Here is a 24,674-nt window from a genome sequence, read left to right on the forward strand (position 1 = left end):
AAAGGAAAGGAAAGGAAAGGAAAGGAAAGGAAAGGAAAGGAAAGGAAAGGAAAGGAAAGAAAATGTACAGATATGAATCAACCAAGGACTACCCATGGAGAAGACCTTGACACCCTACTCAGATGTAGCCCATTGGCAGCTCAGTCTCTAGGGGGGTTCCCTAGAAGGGAAGCAGGGGCAGTTACTGGCAGAATCCCCATTGCCTGCTCTTTGATCACCTCCCCCTGGCAAAGTGGCCTTATTAAGCCACAAAAAAAGAGGTTCCAGACAGTCCTAAAGAGAACTGATAGGCAAGGATCAGATAGTAGGGGAGAAGGATGTGCCCTATCAGTAAACTAGGGGAGGGACATTGGGGGGAACATAAAGGGAGGGTGGGACCAGGAGGACATAAGGGAGGGGGCTACAGCTGGGATACAAAGTGAATAAATTGTAATAATAATAACAATGAAAACAAATTTTAAAAAATTAATAAGAAAAAAAAGGAAAGAAAATGAGCATTCAGTCACAGAAGCAGCACAGGGGACAAGCCCATGTGAGACACAGGCAAAGGCTAAAGCGAGACTGCTTCCACAAGCCAAAGAGACAGTGGACTGTGTGGACCACCAGAAACAAGACGGGAGGAAGGGTTCCTTCCTAGAGCTTCAGAGGGAACACTGCCTTGCTGATACCTTAATTTTAGACTTCTAGTCCTCTCCACTGTCACAGAATAAATTTCTGTTGATAAGTTACTAAAAAAAAGAAAAAAAGAAAAAAGAAAAAATACAGATATTTTGATGTATGATTCAGTCTCTCAAGTAAAAGAAATAAAAGCTTGACCTCATAGCAGAAGCTTTCTAATTTCCTTGCAGCATAAAGACAATGGAAATAGCAACGGTGACACACTCTCCTTCAGTTAGCTTAGCTCTGAAGAGGATAATGATCAAGATAATTCTATGCAGAACCACATTTCTGAGGAGAAAAATGTGAAAGGAGACAAAGATAGCCTTTAATTGGTGGTACTTACTTTTGTTCCAATGGTTCTCAGAAACCTACTTTGTGTACATTTGGCTTCTATACTTTGAATGAACCTGAAACCTCTGCATGCAACCACAGCATGCAAGCTACAATAAAATAGGAATGTATTCAGATACTGGGCAAATACCATAGCTGTATAAACTTTTATAAAAGATTAGGTATATAAAATCAAACTAGCTACCTCATCAGAAGCCAGAACACAGATGTGGCTACTGAGCGTTTGCTGATTTAGTGACCATGAACTACACCAGGCTATTAAAGATTCTGAAAAAAGGACACCAAGAAAAACAATGTCAATCTAGAATGACAGCAACACAATAACAAGAAAAAACAGAAACCCTTGTGATACACCCATCAGTGGAGAGAGCTGAGTCAACAGAATATCAGCAGGCTGTTAGGATAGCCCTAATAATCTTTATACAGAGTGTGCAAAATGATTTTTCATACTTTCAAATTTATTAATGAAGTGATAAATCAATAAAAATCCTGCTCAGGTTTAGTGACCTTTAAAAATATAATATATAAAAGATTATTCCTTCAAAGTTCGATTTAACGCTTAACATTATTATGTATTGGAATAGGAGAAAAAAAAAAGACGTCAAGATGATCAGCTCACTGAACAACTAAAAACACAACAGGGTAACTGAAAAGCAAAATCTATCTTCAACAATGATGAGGAATGTAACCTTGAGCAACTTACTCAGCCACTCTGTGCTTCTAGGAGCTGATCTCAGAGTATGTGTTTTTTTCTTCTAAAATGCTGCTATAAATATGATGTAAGTATTCATTAAAAACAGCAACAGAATGTACCTTATGCAAATTATACACTTAAACTAGTGTAACCACAAGAATACAGAAGTGTTTTTGCCTTAATTAAGCAGGTTTAAGGAACTGATAATAATCGGGCTGCCTTGTCTAACTACTGAACTTGAGAATCAAAGAGAATGGTAGGTTTAAAAAATAAAAAAGAAACAGCAATTCTGGGACTTTGTGAGACTGAAATGTAATATGTAAAGCCTGAGCCAGCCTTAGGGTGAAAGGAGTTCAAATCAACTCTTCTCCTTGGCTCTCTACCCTGAACAACTGGAATACTGTGGGCTCAGTAGAAGGCACTATAAAAGGAAATGCCCAGAATAAAAATTTTTGTGGCAAAGGTGTCAAACAAGACTTAGGAAGAGAACAATTTCAAGCTCTTAGGATCTAACATATATAAAGAACTTCTTTCTCACCTGTGTAGGGAAGATTGCCCAGGTTCAACAGAAAACTTTGTTACATGACCAAAATGTATATGACAGTATCCACTTGACTCTCAATAGTAAAAATAAATTTCCAACAAATAGTGAGTTTTTCCTCATCTAATTTCTTTTTTCTGCTTTTTCTATCTATCTATCTATCTATCTATCTATCTATCTATCTATCGATCTATCGATCTATCGATCTATCGATCTATCGATCTATCGATCTTATTATGTATGCGGTATTCTGCCTGCATGCCAGAAGAGGGCACCAGATTTCATTATAGATGGTTATGAGCCACGATGTGTTTACTGGGAATTGCACTCAGGACCTCTAGAAGAGCAGCCAGCAGAAGTGTTCTTAACCTCTGAGCCATCTCTCCAGCCCTTGACATGTACTTTCAACCACAAACATATAATAATACAGAAAGGATAATGCCTAAAATTTAAACAGTATTTCAAAATTTCATGTCAGTAACTTTCTGGCCACTAATTATCTGCCTAACATGTAGGAGAATCTCAGGTCATTCACCAGTAACACATAATCTAGATGCAGTGCTACCTGCCTAGAATCCCAGATTTTGAGGAGTATGGAGGATCAGAAGTTCAAGGTCATCCTTAACCAAAACAACAACCCAATGGAATAACATATTGTTATTTTCCAGTTATGCATATGGTGTTTGTGAACTTAGTTTTTAAATTCAAGGAATTGTCTTTCAGAGTGATTATAAATGTAACAAATGACTCACACAATAAAACAAATCAAAGTCTATTAATATCTGTCCTTATGAAATCCAATTGAAACAAATTTCAGTTGAAAAAAATTAAAAGCTGGCTTAGAGTCTATACTTCATAATGCAATCCTGGCTGCTCCCACCAATATTATTCTTGAAGGTTATCAGCTAATCACGTGTACTTAGTTAAATTAGATCAACACGAAGAACAAAAATGTTTTCTGAACTGTGTATCATATAGGAAAATGGGCTTTTAGACTATAATATTTAAACAGAAAAGAGAACCGCATATTAATTTCTAAATGCTAAGTTCCTAACAAAGCTGCTTTATGTAAGTTGTCCTTTGAGGACTAGAGCACATATTAATCATAGTAAAATGGAGGAAACAGTCTCTGTTTCAGTCTTCTAAAAACTAAACCAAGTTGTCACCATAAAAACAAAGCAAAACTAAATGACACTATTACCAAAATGGATCTACCGCAACAGAAAATCAATGCTAAAATATTCGTAGAAACACAAAAGACTCATCATCAAAGCAATCTTGAGTAGAAAATAGAACATTAAGGTATTACAATACCTGATTTCTGAATCAAACCACAGACCCACAGTAACAAAAAGCAGCACTGTACAAACGCAAAAACAGAAATCCAGATCTGGCCATAGAAGTACACACCTGTGATCCCCGTATTTGGGAGGCAGAGGCAGAAGGATCACCAACACTGACAGAATATTCAGTGTTATATAAGAAGAAAACACACATATACACAAACACAACAGACTTTAGCCTCCATATACCCTTTCAAAAGACCTTCAGTATCAGTTATCCCTCTTCAATTTCCTGTTACCCTTTTGCTCCCACCTCCAAACTGATTTAATCCTTCCAGTTTCACCCCCCATTATCTCTTTATAATATATTCTGGCTCCTCTTCCTTGATAGATTTCCTTCTTCCACCATGGTCCCTTACTAACTAACTAACTAACCTATGTATATTTTATAAATGTAACACACATATCTGAACCTTAAATGCTAACATCCACATATGTGGAAAAATAAGCAATGTTTATCTTTATGAGTCTGGGTTATTAAACTAAGGGATGATTAGCTTCCTAAAATATATACATATCCAAATAGAAATACCATATAATGGGAGAACAATGCCCCAACTAGACATCATGTGCTATCACGTAAAGCCCCCACTACCAGGAATGTTACATTAATTACTGATATGGGCAACCTTTCAGCTGAATCTGGGATGATAGTATCATCCTCTATTTTCCTCAGTCTTTTTCTACATCAAATGTAAACATGGAAACACACTAGCTTGAAAAATTAAGAGGAGACAAGAATATTTCTAAATATGAAATAAATTAACAAAAGGTCTGTGTGTATAAAATGAAATAAAAGCAACACAATGTAAAGTTGCTCTTGCATGAGAGAAACAAAAATAAAGTTTTGAGTAAGTTCTAGGTTAGTATATTTTTAATTCTGTACATCACACTGAATTTTTGAACGAGTCAATAGGAAAAAAAATCTTAATCTCTTTAGCAACAGTATCATTAACATTTTAGTGCACACCAACCACTCATATTATATAACAGCTGACATGAAAAATTCTCTGATAATTCTTCTCAAACAGGAAACCATCTGATGAAATGCAGACTAAACAAATTACTAATTTTAAGAAGAACTAAGACTAATGCTGCTCTAACGAAAGCTTTTATTTGTAATGGGCATGTTTAAAGCAAAGACTCATAATTGGTTAAAGTGTTGAGAGCAAGTAACTGTAGAGTATTCAATCCTAAATTGAAGAAACCCATATCTCTGAAACTCTGCTGAGAGAGAGAGAGAGAGAGAGAGAGAGAGAGAGAGAGAATTTGGATAGCTAGAATACCAACACAAATTCAGACAATGGCAGCAAGGCTCATGAGATTTCAGAGGGGACACATGAATTTATCAGAAACTTGCCTATAATAGGAAAGATTTTGGATTGTTTGGTACATGTCCTAAGGAACTTGAATGAAGTTGTCATGCTATCGACACTGATACAGGTCTATACTGAGAGGGTGAGAGAAAAAAATAACAGCTGGAACAGAAAGATTTGAAAAATGTTCTTGTTTTCTAGGAAATGAATGAGTTTAACATTCTAGACAAGAAACTTGAAAGAGGACTAAAGAAAAGGTCCACTGCTTAAGACCACATTCTACCCTCTGAAGCATCCTAGTTCAAGCCTTACTATTCATTTCAGACAGATCACATTGCCCTTAATAGCAGTTTCAGGGGCTCTGACATCTTACTCTGGCCTCATGGATACCTGAATGCTCAGTACCAACATGCACATGTGTGCACACACACATGAAATCATAAAATACATCTTTAAAAATTTAAAAAGGAAGCCAGGCATGGTAGAACAAACTTTTCATCCCAACAAAGGCAAGCAGATGCCTGAGCTGGAGGTCAGCCTGGTCTACAAAGCAAGTTCCAGAATGGCAAAGGCTACACAGAGAAGCCCTGTCTCAAAAAACAAAAAGAAAAAAGAAAAAAGTTAAAAGAAAGTTGGGAAACAACAAAAATCATTAAAAGAGATGAGAACAATTAATGAGAATCTCTGCACTGTGAAATGAAATAACAGGAAGGTTTCCTAAGGATAAGACCCAACTCATCAAAGCTTTCATACTGTGAAAATGGAAATTCACTTGAAAAGAGAGTGGGAACCTAAACTGAAAATGAGAATGAAAAAGCTCCTGCTCCAAAACAATCTCCTGGAACACTGTTTTGCAACATCATTACCCAAAGGCCTGATGCAATTGTGTACCAAGGAAGACTTCAGTCCAAGGTGGCAGAAGACCCTGGCATCAGTAATCTTGTGGTTTTGATCATACAGGCCTGAAAAACACCAAGAGTGGGGGAATCAGGAAGCCTTATGGCAAGGAAAAGCCACTGAGGAATAGCAGTATGTAGCTGGATTAGATTGTCTCCCAGCAAGGAGGGCCTGCCTGAGAATAAGAAAATACAATTTCTGTTGCAATAGCATCTCCAAGATATTAGTAATGCCAAGAAGACCATGAAATGTTGAAAAGCTAGTCATAGAGCAGGGACAGCCCAATGAAAAGGATATGTGAGCTGATAGCCAAACCTGTGAGACAAGGCTGCTCAAAACTAATACAACTCAGATTTCATCACATAATGGAGCTATAAACTTTGTGTTTTGTTCTGTCAGGTTCTATCTTTCTTTGATCTGATCTTTCCTTGTTGCCTACTCATGCCCCTCCTTTGGAATAATGTTTATTCTGTGCCATGGTATAATGGAAATATCTAATAATTTTTGATCTTATATGTACTATTAAGAGAATACCTTGAACAGCAAAAGAGACTTAAGACTAGATTTTTTTAACTTTTATTCATTACACTTTATTCACTTTGTACCCCCCCCATAAACCTCTCCCTCCTCCCCTCCTAATCCCACCTTCCCTCTCCCTTCTTCACACATGCCCCTCCCCAAGTCCACTGATAGGGGAGGTCCTCCTCTCCTTCCTTCTGATCCCAGTCTATCAGATCTCATCAGGAGTGGCTGCATTGTCATCCTCTGTGGCCTGGTAACTAAATTTACAGCTGTAGATTTTTTAAAAGAATAGAGACTAAAGGATTTTTAGAAATCGATTAAACACATTTTATATAATGAGATGAAAATGAAACTTGAGCGGTAAGAGATAGAATATTAAGCTTGAAAGTTACTCGTTAGGGAGGGTCAATCCGACAAGGAATGGAGTTTTGATTGTTAATTGTATCTGTCTGCTTTAATGCATTATAAATCTTCATACCATTGAGTGTATATTTACACCATTAGACTTTATTTCCAGACTCATCGAGCAAGTCTGGTTTTTACTGGTTCTGATACAGAAAGACATTCAGCCATACTCCTAAGACTGAAAAGGAGTACCCATTAGTAGCAGAGCAAAAGATCCTCATTAAAGTAGGCAATGTTTTGTGAAATTTTTGAAAATAATTTATTTGTGATTTGACATCTCTAAAACTATCATTAATTTTTTTCTGACAAAGTGAACCAGACTGAAAAATTTCTAACATATTTTGCAGGATTCATGTACAAACGGGAAAAAAAATAAACAAAACAAACAAACCCAACATCCTGAAAGTTGAACTACTACTTAGAATACTACTTTAGAATACTAGTCCCCCAAACTTCTATGTGTTATCAACTTTGCTTCCTCATACAAAATACCTCGGTTAAAATGCCAAAAGAAAAACAGCCCCTAGGTGGAAGTCTACATTAACAGAAAATAAATATATGAGCATACCAATAATAGTATCTGCAGTCAGAAACACACACACAAACAAGCTAGAAATTAGCATTCACAATTCACAAAAAGAAACACTCTAACTGGGAGGTAATTGTACTCATTTCTCTGAAGTATCCCTTCCTGAAATAAAGTGGGAAGCTGTTAAGACACAAGAGGTAAGCAAGCTTATAAATGCTAAGAAAACTATCTCAATGCTCACCCCCAAGGTTACAAAAGCAGTAATCAATTTTTGGGGAAAGGAAATGCTCCTACTACTCCAGTTGCTAGCAAGTTACACAAGAAGCTCTAAGTCTTCATAGGTTTTGTCCCCAATGCTGGGATGCTGGTGATGTTCCTGCAGATAATCACAGATTCACTAAGCTGGTCTTGGATGAAATAATTTCCTTGCTCTGTCCTGGTATCAGGAATGGTGGCTTATATCTACAATCCCAACACTTAAGGGATAAAGGCTACATAGAAAACTCAAGCCTAAGTATCACAGCTCAAAGATATTCTCAACTACCTAGGTAGTTCAAGGACAGCCTAGACTATAAGAGACCCTGGCCCTAAATAAAGAAATGAATACTTAAAAAAATATAAAGCAGTAGAAGTCCATTTCAAAGAAGACAGGTTTCCAAGTCTTCCCTAAATATATTCTCAGGTAAGGGAGACAAACCCAATTCAGAGAATGAGAATAAGTTCCTGTACAGACACATGGCCTTTCATTTCCTTCATATTAGATCTATTTGAAATTCTAAAGAAAAATAATTGGTATGTTAGAATTCTCAACACTAATATCTTAAAGCTTAGACAAGAAAACCATTATTAATCAACTCTTACCCATACATATTCAGCCGAGATCTTCTATAGTTGAATCCTTTCTTTATCACTGGAATTGTATATATAAGTGATCAATTTTCATTCTAGTTCTCAAAGAATTAAGTTACAATGTCAGAATAATGTATTAAGACTGAAGGATATTAGAATTGTGAGCAGCAAATTACAATAAAAACAGAGTGAGACACTTACAAGAGGTGAATGCAATGACCCAGGTATGGGAGACTGAAAGTATCTCCATAAGCTACTAAAAGGGGGAAAACAACACAGCTGGGGAACTAGACAGAATGTCCTTGCTTTGAATGGGCCATTCTCTCTATTCTCTATTGTAATGCCGGGGCTGTTTGCAGTTTTGTGCAGTTTTTATTCCATGAAGATTTTAATCTAATACATATTTAATGTACAATATTTTATACTAGTTTCTAAAAACATAAACTGAAAATTAATATTTTAAACATATACAAACAAGCAAACATACATATATATGCAGATATATACATGTACATACACAAACACACATATGCATGCATAAATCATATATACATACATCCTCAAAAGCACTATTTTTAATTTTTTATATTACTATAATTTCTTACATTCTTTTTTAAAATTTTATTATATTTTACAATGTATTCACTTTGTATTCTGGCTGTAGCCCCTCCCTCAACTCCTCCCGGTCCCACCCTCCCTTCCTCATCCCTGGCTATCAGTCTACTGATAGGGGAAGTCCTCCTCCCCTACTGTCTGAACCTAACCTATCAGGTCCTATCAGGACTACCTGGATTCTCCTCCTCTGTGGCCTAGTAAGACCACCCTGGCAGGGAAAAGTGATCAAAGAGTAGGCAACTGAGTTCATGTCAGAAACTGCCCCTTCTCCCCTTACTAGGGAACACAAAAGCAGTATTTTTTAAAGAATTAAAATAAAATTCTGCTTTGTGTCTATGTTTAGAAGAAATGTTTTTTGTTTTTTTTTTTTAAATCCTGAATTGCATTTTGGCTTTTGTTATGACATGTATTAAATATTTATCACTCATTTATATTCAAAATTCCTTATTAGATTTTGTAAATTACATCAAAGACTATGGTAATTAAATATTAAAATATCTCAATATTTTTGTTTTCTAAACAATGATTCCATAGTAGTGTGAATCACACAATGTCTATGAATATTAGTCTATCTAGTCATTTGAAAGTGGTAGGTTCTCCTTCTAGCTCTTTTCCTAATCTGACACAATCTTGAAGGATATTATTGGTCTTATTTTGTTATACTGAAGAAATGATTCTAGCTTATATAAGAAATGTTTATACTATCATTTATTTTCCTGTATTTTATTTATTAAATGAAAACTTCATTTGCTGTCTACCAAATATTTACATCATTAAATTGAACTGTTACCTTTTGTGAATTGGCTATAATCTATTTACAGATCTCCTGCAATCTGTTCAAAGCTTTAATCAGATGTGGAACACTGAATGAAAACAGCTTATACAGATATAGACAATAAAATAAAACAATGTCTTGCAGGGGGTGGGGACTAAAAGGTGAGAAATGGCAGTGCACGCACTCCTGTCCCAGCTCTCATTTTCCCATAATTCAGAAAGCTTCTTAATAGGTTTGAAAGGCTTCAGTAAAAGGACTAACTAGATATTTATGCCCCATTTGTTTACGGCAAAGTCTAAATGTAACTAGATGTGACACTACCTTTAAAGAGGTGGTGTTGTTTTGACTTCTCAAATAGAAAAGTGAGGAACGTGGGTGGGGAAACAAAGCAAGTATAGTGGTAACTTGTGAATACCTCATGTAGTCTGTCTTAGTTTACATGCTCACACTGTATTTAAACTCTGAGTTGCATTTTCCATTTATTGTTGTAAATAACTGTGTCAGTTACTTAGTTACTGAATATGAACTTCACAAGCTAAAACTGCACAACACAAAATATGCAATATTTTAAGAAATACAGATATGGAGGCTGGTGATGTAGCGTAAAAGCAGACCTCTCATCTAGCATGCCCAACATCATGCTAGATGACATTTGAGCCCAAATACAAAGGAGAGGAAGGGGAAGGAGAAAACTGGTCAATGTGCAAATAGAAGGCAGTCTGAACTTTCCTTCCTTTACAGAAGGAAGATACAGAGCAGATAAATATTATTAGACTAATGCATTCTAACACAAGAAAAAGTGAAATGGCAAACACCTGTAAAATCCAGTTATTGAGGGGTCTGAGTCAGGGCAATAGCTTGAATCTAGAAATCTGGGTTGTAGGGAATAATGCCAATCAGGTGGCCATATTAAGTTCAGTATCAGTATGGTAACCTCCCAGGGGCAGAAAACCAACAAGATGCCTAAGGAGATTTGAACTGTCCTAGTTACAAAATAGAGCAAATCAAAATAAAACCTAGAAATTCACTTTAAAAAATGATACCAGAGTCTCTGAACAAAGACTGCCTAAGACTGAAGATTTTGCTAGAAGAATGCTTAATTGACTATTTTTTTTTTCATTTAAAAAAATATTGTGCCTGATTATATGGTCAATTTTGGAGAAGGTTCCATGAGTTCCTGAGAGGGTATAGTCTTTTGTGTTTGGGTGAAAGGTTCTGTAGACATCTATTGGGTCCATTTCATTTAAGATCTCTGTGAGTGTCATTATTTCTGTTTAGCTTCTTTTTCAATGATCTATCCCTTGGTTAGAGTGGGATGTTGAAGTCTCCCACTATTTAGGTGTTGGGATCAATGTGTGATTTAAGCTTTATTAATGTTTCTTTGACAAATGCAGGAGCCACTGTGTTTGGTGCATACATGTTTAGGATTGTGATGTCCTCTTGGTGGATTTTTCCTTTGATGAGAATGAAATGGCCCTCTTCATCTCTTTTGATTGGTTTTGGTTGAAAGTCTATTTTATTCAATATTAGGATGGCTACTAGAGCTTGCTTTTTAGGTACATTTGCTTAGAAAGCCTTTTTCCAGCCCTTTACTATGAGGTAGTGTTTATCTTTGTTGTAGAGATGTGTTTCTTGAATGCAGCAGAATGTTGGATCCTGTCTCAGCAACCAATCTATTGGTGTCTTTTTATTGTAGATCTGAGACCATTGGTGTTAAAAGACATTAGTGACCAATAATTGTTAGTTCCTGAAGTAACCCATAAACAGAATGACATATATGGTATATACTCACTTATAAGTGGATATTAGCCATATAATATAGGATAAATATACTAAAATCTCTAGTCCTAAAGTAGCTAAACAACAAAGAGGACCCTAAGGTAGAGGGTAAAACCTCACTCAGAAGGTCAAATAGTATAGATATGGGAAGTAGGAGATGACAAGGAACAGGACAGGGCCCTCTGAAAGACTCTACTCATCAGGGTATAGGTGATACTGAGACTCAGCCAAACTTTGGGCAGAGTGCAGGAAACCTTATGGAAGAAGAGGAAGATAGAAAGACCTGGAGGAAACAGGAGCTCCACAAGGAGACCAACAGAGACCAATACTCCAACCAAGGACCATGCATGGAGAGGACCTAGAACCCCTACTTAATTTCCAAGTGGCTTCCTAGTAAGGGGGGCAGGGACTGTCTCTGACATGAACTCAGTGACCAGCTCTTTGATCACCTTGCAGCCTTGCAAGGCCACAGAGGAAGACGATGCAGCCAGCCCTGATGAGACTTGACAGGCTACGGTCAGATAGAAGGGGAGTAGGTGTTCCTCTATCAGTGGGCATAGAGGTAGGGGCATAGAGAGAGAAGAGGGAGAGTGGGTAGGGAAAAAGATGGAGGTGGCTATAGCTGGGATACAAAATGATTAAATCGAAATAAATAAATAGTTTTAAAGAAAAAAAATGAAATATGAAATAGAATGAATCCATACTCTGGCACTTATATCCTAGACAATTTCCTACTTGGAATCAATTGCAGATTTTAAAAAAAATTAATTTCAAATTATTATACCATCTCTTTTCAAATTTATTCAAATGCCTGAGGTTTCAAATATCAGAATAACTTTAAATTAGTAAGCTAATGATTCTGATTCCAGTCAGGCAATTTTTTCAGTTCTATAGTCCAATTTTCAACATTTCAATATATATTACATATATATATATGCGCGCACACACATACACACATATGTACATATATGTGTATGACATTTACAAAGTTCAAATAAAATCCACTCAAAATGAAGAATCACCAACTATTGTGCCATCTCCTAAGGCATCAGCATCATTAATGAGTCATGGCAAGTCTTACTCTGCACACTGTAAAAAGCACTCAGTTTTTGAGGATGTAGGCAAGACATGATTGTCCTTGAAAACAATCAGTACTGTAAAAGAACTGCTTCTCTTTAAGATGATCACTATGCTTACAGTTGCCATACTACCAAAACAAAATACTTACACAAATGTCTTCAAGCTCAAATCTAAATCAAAGCTTTATTTAAAAAATTCGATTTATAATTGAAACAAATAAAAGGACAAAATAGTAACAACAAACAAAAACATCAAATGCAGCCTCTAAAAAACTACATTTTAACCTACCACACTGAAGAAATGAAATGAAAACCTGAAAGCTAGCTCTTAGATATAGCCCAGTCAGGATGCAGGCCTGTGAGGACCACTACAGCTACACAAAAGTACCCTTGGTCTCCATTTTCCCAAAAAGGAATGCTACAAAATTCACTGTAGTTATTTCAAATATGCAGAGATGTTTGGCTTCAATTGCTACCCTGCCTGTTACATATTTTCAAATCTTTATCAAGGGTATAACGGCATTATTATTCTAGACTACACAATGTAGATTTCTGCAATAAGTAAACAGTACATTCTACTAACATTGAAGCTTTGCATATGCAGTTATTCAAAGCTCTTCTGGTAGGCTTGCTAAAGACAAAGAAAATGTATTTATCCCTGTGGTAATGCCACATGAAAGAGAAAAGTCTAACTCTTGGTGTCCTGATTTATTCTGAAGAGTTTTGTCTTCCTATTTTAATCTAAAAATAGTCTAAGAGAGTCCTGATTAGTCCTAATAGCCCTGACCAATTGGTATGTTCTTCCCTAGGAAAGAACGCCTGTCCCAATGCCAACTTTCCTTAGTTGCCTATATTTCTCTGTATAGGATTAAGGCCTCATGGGCTTTTCCCCCCTCTACATCTCCATTTGTGTCATACTTTTCCAGTTTACATTTGGACAATCATGTTGCTAAGACTATGGATTAGCATTTGATATTACTAGAAGACCCATCTCACTTCACAGCAATAGAAAAGTAATTGAGACACAACCTAAACAAAAAAAAATGGTATAAAAAAAAAAAAAACACTTCCTTTGGCAGTCAACAGCAACAAACCTAGCCAACAAACAATTTGCTTTTTGATTGGTAACATCAAAGCTAAGCCTCTAACCTTTTAATCTGTAAGAGGATGAACAGATGATATCTTCAAGGACCAACTACATGGTACTTTGATACAGCAGTGACCAATATATATATATGTTCTCTTAAGGCAACATCACCTAGCCCATAGGAAGAGGAGGGTGAGGAAAATACCTACACAGGACATGTGGAACATTTTAAAGTAGCTAGCTTAATATGTGTTATCAATAATTAGATGCCTAGGGAAATAGTAAGATCTGGAGAGGACAGGAACCACAAGGAGAGCAACAGAACCAAAAAACTGAGCACAGGGGTCTTTCCTGAGACTCATACTCTGACCAAGTACCATGCATGGAGATAACCTAGAACCTCTGCACAGATGTAGCCCATGGTAGTTCAGTGTCCATAGTAATGGGAACAGGGACTGTCTGACATGAACTAATTGATCACCTCCCCGTGAGGGGGGAGCAGCCTTACCAGGCCACAGAAGATGACAATGCAGCCACTCCTGATGAGATCTGATAGACTAGGATCAGAAGGAAGGAGAGAAAGACCTCCCCTATCAGCAGACTTGGGAAGGGGCATGCATGGAGAAGGAGGAGGGAAGGTAGGATTGGGAGGAGAGGAGGGAGGGTTTTATGGGGGATACAAAATGAATAAAGTGTAATAAATAAAAATTTGAAAAAAGCTAAAAACAATAATAAAATAAAATAAAATGACTATACTGAAATAATACCTAAAAGAACAGGGAGAGATGATGTGACCCTCCTTTCACATATTTTACCATCATTCTGCTTTCCACAAGAAAGCATGTTCACTTAAGTCAAGGCTAAAGAAACACCACGGAGTAACAAGTGATAGAAAATGCATTTGCATCAGTAAGGTGAAGTTCTTGCTGGCATCTGTTACTATTACAAACCTATAACATATATCACAGCACCTGCAAGAATGGAGACAGTCTAAATTTTCTCTCTCCAACACAACTTTTCAAAAAGAGGTCACAAACTGGTCTCAAAGGTAACTTTATTACTCCAGAATCAGAGATAAGAGTCATACTTTAAGGAAAATAAATGAAATGTTGCTTTATGGTTAATTATTTTTAAAAAATTAGATGCCTAGTAAAATAATGTACCCAAAACTAAATAAAGAAGTGATATGAGTTAATGTTCACATACATGTTTTCTCCCCTTAGATCAAATTTTTAAATAAAAGAGGTCTTTCTAATCTTGTAGAAAATTACTTTCCTGAATATATATATCATATCTAGCAAGAGTAGGAAGGGTGGGCCTTAGACCCACCTCCTTCATAACAACTCATCCAGCTGAGATACTAAGGTAAAACAACATCTGCAGTTCCTCACTGGTTGCTGATCTCATTACTATGGCTATCAACAAAGAAGAAATATCTTATTTTGATCAATAGCACAAACTAGTTTTGAAACTTGTAATAAACAAGCACTAAGTCATTTTTCTGGTGATTTGAGTATTTACAATAGCTTACTTATTTTTTCAAATGTAAAGATTCAAATCATAATATCACTTTAAAAATTCATGTGTATGGCCTGATTTAAACAAAAAATAAAAATGAAAGCATTCAATGTAAACACTGAGGTTACAAGCCAAGGCATGCAGGCCAAATGTCCTATTTCTCATTAGACAGAATATGATGCTGCCTAACAGAAGTAGTACAGTTTTGTGCCTTTGTAAACACCAAATGATTAATACTCATTAATCATTTTCTACAGTGGTGTAGCCACTGGAAACTTGCCTGTGCTTGATTAAAGAACCCCCAACCATTCTCACACATCTCTAAACAACTATGCAGCTCACAAACTAAAGCAGAAAACAATATAGAAATGTAAGACTAGGAAGGGAAATTGTTGGAAAGAAGACCAGATTCCATGGGAATAGAAAGGGGATACAAGGAGATACTAAAGGCTAAATAACTATAACATAATGTATTATATATGTATATATACATACATATATGCATATACATATATATATATATATATGCATCAAAACAAACTTTTTAAGAAGAATCCATTCAAATACTTGCTGAGTTGTCAAAGGCTAAATTTTTGTATATATTGTAATGAACTGCAATCTTCTAACTACATATGTAAACTGATTTGAGTGAGCTTTTTCCTAAATTCACAAAATGATCCTACACACAATTGTTCTCAGGGTAGAAATAAACAGCATTCACATGAAATAGTAAAGTTGAGGCCTATAAGCTTTATTTACCTTTATTTTCACTGACTCTGTGTAAACTTCATATACTGCAAAATATAGATTTAATAAGATCTAGTCCTCTGACAGTCTGGTTCTCCCAAAAGCCATAGGAAAGAAACACTATCAATTGTTTTGAAGATGTCCCTGTTTTAATGCCACAAGATGAATGCAATTGAATTCAATATAAACTGTTCATTGCAGAAGAAAATACACAGTATTCTTTCAAATGTAAAGATTCAAAACATAATATCACTTTAAAAATTCATGTTTATGGCATGATTTAAACAAAAAATAAACAAATACTGTGGAAAAGAGCTACAAACATAACCTCATACCTATGTTAAGACATATTTTAAAGTATGTTTTACACTATTATTAATGAAAAATTTAATTCTATGGTAAGATTTGATAATTTCTATTTACCACACTTTCTCCACCACTTCCTCCGTCTATAAACTGTTGTTTTCTAAACCACTAACTGAACTTTAATGAAAAATCCAACTCTATTTAACACACAGCCAAGAAAAAATGCTGCAGGAAACCCAAGTAGTAGATTTGAGAAAGCAGACAAGGATCTACAGCAAATATCCAGTCAAAGTAAACTGTCTTATAATAATCTCAAAATGGAAAACTTCAGTAAATTACAGTAGACACTCATTTACGAGAAGTATTTACCTTAGCAAACCTGAAAAAAATTACTGTAGTGACAGGCACACAGTGTGAATGATAAAACCAATGCTGCATATGTTCAACTAGAAGACACACTATATAAGCTTTGATTTTCAGATGAAACATACCAATTTAGCAACCTTTCCATAGTCAATCCATCTGACAGTAGCAAAATTTGTAGACTCAGCACAGTTGAAACCATGATTAAAACCAGCATGATATCCATAAGGAAAAGTGATCATAAACTCTCCAGCCTCCTGGGTGATCTGTAGGGTTTGAGAAGAAATAATGTTCAATAAGGCTTTCCAAATCATTTAATGATCAGTATACAATTCCACTTTCCTTTTTTAAAAATTAGGAAAAAAAATGTCATAATATCTCAACTATTTTAAAATAACAGGAATTCTGGGTGTTGAATTCCTGTTAAACTCAGTGGCTCAGTGGTTAAAAGTTCCTGACAACTTGAGTTCTATCTCTGGGACTCAAAAAGCAAATGAAGAATACGTGTTGTGAGCCATCACTGGAATTGAATGTGAACGCCTCATTTCCAGATACAATGCAGAAAAAGGGTAGCTCTTGCTATCCGTGTTCTGCATGTCTTCCTACCTAATATATTGTAACTTCTCTTTCCAGATAGTCTATATTACTGACGGTAGGCCTACTAACAACGATGTACATATATTTATGAATTTTAGAAATTACTACTAGGGAACACATAAAATATCTACAGTGATCTTCTAAAGGTGGCAAAAGAATAAATAAACAATGTAAAATGAAATCCAAAGAATAATAAATAGTCAGGACTAAGACTGTCAATCCTACAAAAGATAACAACTATTCATCAATGTGGTTTTTTTTTTTTACAACAAATAAGAAAATGAAGTAGGAATCTACCAAAATCTTAAAGAAAAATACAGAAAATTTCACCATACAGTTCTCACTTACATAAGATTCCCATAAAAGCATTTGAAATGAAGCCCAACTAATGTGTATGAAGTTACTGAAGAAGAAGAAATAATTCTCTTAACACTTCAGTTCTAAATATTGGAAAATGAATGAATGTGTAGAGATGTGTGGTTGATATCTAGCAGTCCTACTGTATAACTTATAGGAGTATATATTGTAATCAAACTGGGCTTATTATTGGTAATTATAAAATTTTCTGCAACTACTTTACTAGCCTAATTTAAGGAAAGCCAGATTACCACATCAAATAAACAACAAAATAAAAAAAGGAAGTTCATATGCCCAGATCAAATCCCAGAAAGGAAAAAAAAAAAAAAATAAAAATGAATGGCCAAAACAGCAGTCTCTTAACAAGCTCCTAAGACCTACAGAAACACCAGAGCAGAGAATTTAAAAGATCAATCATCTTAGAGCCTGTGCTGTTGGTGTTCTTCTGTTCAGAAAGTTATATCTTATGCCAATGAGTTGAACGCTTTTCCACATATTTTCCTCTAACAGGTTAAGTGTGTCTGGTTCTATGTTGAAGTCTTTGATCCACTTGGACTTCAGTTTTGTGCAGGGTGATACATATGGATTTATTTGCATTTTTCTACATGTAGACATCCAGTTAGACCAGCACAATTTGTTAAAGATGCTGTCTGTTTTCCATAGTATGGTTTTAGATTCTTTGTCAAAAATCAAGTATCCATAGGTATGTGGGTTTATTTCTGGCTCTTCTATTTGGTTCCATTGATCCACCATTCTGTTTCCATGCAAGTACCATGCAGTTTTTATTACTATCACTCTGTAGTACAACTTGAGATCAGGGATGGAGATACCTCCAGATGATCTAGTGTTGTACAGGATGGTTGTAGCAATTCTGGGTTTTTTGTTATTCCATATGAAAATGAGAATTTTTCTTTCCAGGTCTCTAAAGAATTGTGTTGGTATTTTGATGGGAATTACATTGAATCTCTAGATTGCTTTTGGCAAGATAGCCATTTTCATTATGTTAAGCCTACCAATCCATGAGCATGGGAGATCTTTCCATTTACTGATACCTACTTCAATTTCTTAGTTTTTTTTTTTTTTTTTTTTTTTTTTTAAACAGGTCTTTCACTTGCTTGGCTAGAGTCACAGCAAGGTACTTTATGTTATTAGTGGCTATTGTGCAGAGTGTTGTTTCCCTAATTTCTTTCTCAGCCTTTTTGTCTTTCATATACAGGAGGGCTACTGATTTTTTTGTTTTAATTTTTGTGTTAATCTAGCCACTTTGCTCAAGGTGTTTCTCAGCTGAAGGAGTTCTCTGGTTGAATTTTTGGGGCCGCTTATGTATACTATCATATCATCTAAAATTACTAATACTACTAATACTACGACTTCTTCCTTTCTGATTTGTTTCCCCTTGATCTACTTTAGTTGTCTTACTGCTCTAGCTAGGAATTCAAGTACTATGTTGAAGAGATACAGAGAGAGTGAGCAGCCTTGCCTTGTCCCTGATTTCAGTGGGATTCATTTAAGTTCCTCTCCATTTAGTTTGATGTTGGCTATAAGCTTGCTGTACATTGTCTTTACTATGTTTAGGTATGTGCCTTGTATCCCTAATCTCTCCAAGACATTAAACACAAATGGGCATTGGATTTTGTCAAATGCTTTTTCGGCAACTGAGGAGATGATCATGTGGCTTTTCTCCTTCACTTTGTTTATATGGTGGATTACACTGATGGATATCCATGTATTGAACCACCCCTGCATGCCTGGGATGAAGCCTACCTTGGTCATGGTGGATGGTATCTTTTCTGTGTTCTTAGATTTGGTTTACAAGTATTATTGCATCAATGTTCATAAGAGAGATAGGTCTAAAGTTCTCATTTTTGTTGGATCTTTGTGTGGTTTAGTATCAAGGTTACTGTGGCTTCACACACAGGCTCTAAATTCAACAATCAATAAACGGGACCTCATGAAACTGAAAAGCTTCTGTAAGGTAAAGGACTCTGTCATCAGAACAAAACGACAGCCTACACAATGGGAAAGGATCTTCACCAACTCTGTATTTGACAGAGAACTAATATCCAGAATATATAAGAATTCAAGAAGTTAAACAGCAACAAATCAAGTGTTCCAATTACAAAATGGGGTACAAAGCTAAACAGAGAATTCTCAGTAGAGAAATATCAAATGGCAGAGCAACACTTAAAGAAAGTTCAACAGCCATCAAGGAAATGCAAATCAAAACGACCCTGAGCTTTCACCTCACACCCATCAGAATGGCTAAGATCAAAACCTCAAGTGACAACACATGCTAGAGGGAATTGCTGGTGGGAATGTAAATTTGTACAACCACTTTGGAAATCAATCTGGCACTTTCTCAGACAATGGGCAATAGTGCTACCTCAAGATCCAGCTATACCACTCCTACACATATACCCAAGATATGCTCAAGTATACAAGGACATTTGCTCACTAATGATCTCAGCAGCTTTTTTCGTAATAGCCAGAACCTAGAAACAACCCAGATGTCCCTCAATTGAGGAATGGGTGCAGAAATTGTGGTACATTTACACAATGGAATACTACTCAGCAATTAAAAACAAGGAAATCATGAAATTTGCAGGAAAATGGTGGGAACTAGGAAAGATTATGCTGAGTGAGGTATCCCAGAAGCAGAAAGACACACATGGTGTATACTCACTTATAAGTAGATATTAGACATATAATATAGGATAAACATACTAAAATCTGTACACCTAAAGAAGCTAAACAAGAAGGAGGACCCTGGGTAAGATGATGAATCCTCACTCAGAAGGGCAAACAGGACGGACACCGGAAGAGGGAGAAAAGAAGGAACAGGACAGGAGCCTACCACTGAGAGCCTTTGAGAGACTCTACCCAGCAAGGTTTCAACGAAGATGCTGAGACTCATAGCCAAACTTTGGGCAGAGTGCAGGGAATCTTACGAAAGAAGGGGGAGATAGAAAGACCTGGAGGGGACAGGAGCTCCGCAAGGAGAACAACAAAACCAAAAAACCTGGGCCCAGGGATATTTAGGAGGACTGATATCCCAACCAAAGACCATGCATTGATATAACTTAGAACTCCTGCACAGATGTAGTCCATGGCAGCTCAGTCTCCAAGTGGGTTCCCTAGTAATGGGAACAGGGACTGTATCTGACATGAACTCAGTGGCTGGCTCTTTGATCACTTCCCCCTGATGGGTGAGCAGCCTTACCAGGATACAGAGGAAGACAATGTAACCAGTCCTGATGAGATCTGATAGGCTAGATTTAGAGGGAAGAGGAAGAGGATCTCCCCTATCAGTGGACTTGGAGAGGGGCATGGAAGGAAGTGATGGAGGGTGAAGGGTGGGATTGGAAGGGGAAGACAGACAGGGCTATAGCTGGGATACAAAGTGAATAAACTGTAATTCATAAATAAATTATAAAAAATAAAAATATCACTCATAAACAATCATAAATTTTATTTTAAAGTACATGGAATTTCACCATAACAAAAACAAATACTTCACTTAACTCCAAAGGATAAACAAAAAGACTGAGTTATATCCAATTCAAATACATACCCAAATAAAATAACAACAATAATTCAGGAATTGAAAACTTAATTCAATAAAAAGGTAGAAACACTGAAGAACACAAACTGAAATGAAGATGGAATTCAAACATTCAATATCTCGAGTAGAAAATTTACAATAGTAAGACACAAAGTAGAGGATACTGACCAATAAGTAGGTATGTAGGTAGGTTGATAGATAAACAGATAGATAGACAGACAGACAAAAAATTTAGAAAGGATAAGAACATACAGAAAATGTGGTACACCATTAAAATTCTAAATCCTCAAATTATAGGCATGAAAGAACAAGGAATGGGCAGAATTCAAAGCCTACTGGGGCTTTATAGCATTTTGGGAGTTTTTCTTCTGTTTAGTTTTTATTTTACAGGTAACTGTTGATTACAGGCAGAAGTCAGAGTGTTAGTCTCTTCTAAAGATGAGTCCTCTTTAGTAGACTAACTTCTTGGTTATCCATCATTACAACATGGTCAGCCTTAAAACCACATACATACAAACAACAAAAAATGGACTCAACCAGATATGTTGTATATTTAAGAAAAAGCAGATAATATTCAAAGAAAAAGAGGTTCTCAATTTAAGAATGGGAACAGATATAGGAAGGTAGAAGGAGGGCACCTGGCAGATCCTAGAGAAAAAAACCAAAGAGGAAAGGTGATGTAATTGTCTTCTAATTAAAAATATATAAAAATGACAGGAATTTTATGAAAAAATAAGAAAGTTACAATGGAATGTATATGGATTATACATCCCATAGATATAGATTATCCTTTCTAATACTTAAATAACTATTAAGTAATCATTAGTATTATCTCTATTTTGGAGGTGAAGAAGCTAAAACTCTAAAGAATAAGGTACTAGAAACCAGGAGCAAACCCATTAGATGTAATTCTACAACCCCTGACTGTCACTGGTTCCTGTGACATCAGAGAATGAGCTACTTGAGAAACATTGTGTCATCATGTGACCTGCATCCAGGTGGAAAACAGAAGTGGACATAATTCCAAATGAACTGCTATTGTCAATAATTAAGTTGCTGGTGTCTCACTGTTTTAGAACTGCAGCACCTGCTATTTTCTATCAAAGCCACAAAAAAAAAAAAAAAAAAAAAAACATACCCAGTAAACTACTGAATAATAGCATAGAAGCTGCAGCCAGCACAGGAAAGAAGTCATGCAACATCTACCTCACTCCCCCCAAAGGCTAGAAAGGTTTGGTCTCAATTAGGGTGTCATTGCTGTTAAGAGACACTATGACCACAGCAACTATTGTAATGGAAAACACTTAATTGGGGCTGGCTTACAGTTTCAGAGATTTTTGTCCATTATCATCAAGGTGGGAAACATGGCAGTGTGCAGGCAGACAAAGTGCTAGAGAAGGAACTGAAAGGTTTCCATCTTGATCTGAAGGCAGTAGATAGAGACTGTGCCACTCATTACTTGAGCATAGGAGACCTCCACACCCTCCCCACAATGATATACTTCCTCCAAGGCAATTCCAACTCCAATAAGGCCACACCTCCTAAAAGTGCCACTCCTTATGGGCCAAGCATTCAAGCACATGAGCCTATGGGGGCCACACCTATTGTGGACATTTTGGTTTATGATATGTAAACACGTTTTTGTAAAAATTCCAAGTTGGGTGTTTTAGTCTGTCTTCACTTGTTAAGTGTTCCCTGCAGAACGCAGTCTTTGCCAGGTGGAAGTAGCTGAATTCTCAGGACTTTGAGGGTATAAATATGACAGCGGAAAGGAAGAAGGCATAGCTGGTTGGAGGAAGAGTGCTTGCTGCTGGTTTGTCCTGCTGCTGTATTTGCTGGTTACCTGGACTTTTGGATTTCTGGATGACTGATATTGGTATTGACCCCAAAAGAATCCTATGACCCTACCCAGTGGGAAGTAGCTGAGAGAACTCCAGTCTCTGTCCCTACTAACCTTCTTTCCCTCCTACCCGGTATTGGGGGTGTTGGAAGGGAGGTAGAAATGTTTAATAACCCTAAATAAAGTAAGCTTGTTTTTAAAAAACAAACAAACAAAAAGGTCAACACACACCTAATCAAACCACCACAAGTTTCAATCAAGATCCTAAACTACTCAATCATGATGAAAATAGCCTAATCTACATTACTGATTATATATATGCCTTCTGGTCCTAAGACTATACTACCAATACCTAATCCAATTCTAACCTGCAAGTGATTTTTTTACCTTAATGAATGATTGACAAGCACACTCCCATTTAATATAACTACCAGACCTTACTTTTTTTTTCTTTTTTTTTTATATAGCATCTCACAATGTGTCTCAACTAACCTCAAACTCGCAATGTTCCACATCTGTGTATTGTATGCTGAGATGATGAGCATATGATAGCACACCTTAGGAGAGGGATTTCTTAAACTGGAGAGGACATTAGTTTATTCCTTCTGGGAAGCAGACATTAGGCTTTAAGTTGTCTTTTGTATTCCAATTGAAATGGAATACCTTATGATGCTACTGCCAACTAATTAAAAGAAGCAGTCAATGGTCATGTATTCCACAACCACAAAAGCCTTGCAGATTATGTCAGCAGGTCTGTCCAAGTCTCACTATGGCAGTAATCTCTATCAGGACAAAGTGTCTGCCCTTTGTAGGTATCAGTGATACGGTATATTAATCAGCTTCTCCCTGTACCTGGGACAGCCCCAAATAATTCACATCTTAGAGCCAAAGTTCTGTTCTATTTTCTCTATAGATTTAAGTATGTGAGTAACATATTCATCACAGGGAGAGTATGTCTATACATAGCTACAACATGGACACTATAAGAGAACAGCTGACCTACTAAAACTGAATGAAAAATCCTACTTTGAACAAAACTCTGCCAATGATAAGATAATATTGGAGATTTTGTTATGCTGGACTATAGGCCCTTCTTATCCCAAACGAGCTAGATTTCCTCCTTCGCAACTTATGGAGTCCCTCCCCAAGATACTTCATGGAACTTCCCCTTCTCCATGCCTCAACTAGGCCCACCCAGCTCTCTGAGACTTCCCACAAACAATGTTAGGTCCACTCCTTCTCACTTCAAATGTTCTTCCGGAATTCCACTTCCCTGAGCCAGCTCCTTCCTATCCCATATCCCTATAAGCTCCTTCAGGAGAACACAAGATTTTTAAGAGGCCTTGGTATTCCCAATGCAACAGGACCCTCAGCTCCTCTGGGACCTTCCTCCACAACCCATAAGTTAGGCTCAGCTAGTTTCCAACCTGTAGGTCCACATCCTATGCAATCTACCTTCTCAAAGACAATAGGCAGGCATCAGCCTGCCACATCATATCAGCTTTTCCAGAATCTTTTCTCCAAATGCTGTTAAACCAAAGACCCTTCAGGTTCTCTCATCCCTACCTTGCAAAATACACTGACTGCTGCTTCCCACTATAAGCTGCCCACTTCATGTTCTTACTTCCCAGTGCTCCAAGACAGCCCTATCCCTACCAATCCCATAGTACTCCTGACGACACAGAGAGAGAACTTTCCAAGATCTCTTGTACCTAACTATCGCTTTCACACAACTTACTCAAAGCTGAGCAACAGTCTTGAATCCTGTACCAGAAGACAGCACAAAGGAGCAGCAAGGAATGTGCTAGACAGTACGTGTTCCAAAAGTCAACAGCATACTCTCCAAAGAAGACTAGGAATAAAAACTGCAACTCTTAATACAAAATGGATCTATTCAACAAAGTGGCAGGAATTAATAACTCTTAATATTAATGGACTCACT

The 24,674-nt window shown here is 36.6% G+C and overlaps 1 protein-coding gene across 6 annotated transcripts in view; it reads right to left on the reverse strand.

Annotated features, from left to right (window-relative positions):
* Positions 1–24,674, reverse strand: part of Kdm4c (lysine demethylase 4C) — a 275,732-nt gene that overhangs the window by 174,443 nt on the left and 76,615 nt on the right. For 5 of the 6 annotated variants that reach the window (XM_055630066.1, XM_055630109.1, XM_055630088.1 and 2 more), the window contains exon 8: positions 16,505–16,642. The exons of the other annotated variant lie outside the window; for it this stretch is intronic. In XM_055630066.1, coding sequence (XP_055486041.1) covers positions 16,505–16,642 — 138 coding nt within the window. The remainder of the gene's footprint in view (positions 1–16,504; positions 16,643–24,674) is intronic. 6 annotated transcript variants of the gene reach the window in all.

The sequence above is a fragment of the Psammomys obesus genome, unplaced genomic scaffold (genome assembly GCF_907164565.1).
Source record: "Psammomys obesus unplaced genomic scaffold, mPsaObe1.curated_primary_1811, whole genome shotgun sequence".
Classification (NCBI taxonomy): Eukaryota; Metazoa; Chordata; class Mammalia; order Rodentia; family Muridae; genus Psammomys; species Psammomys obesus.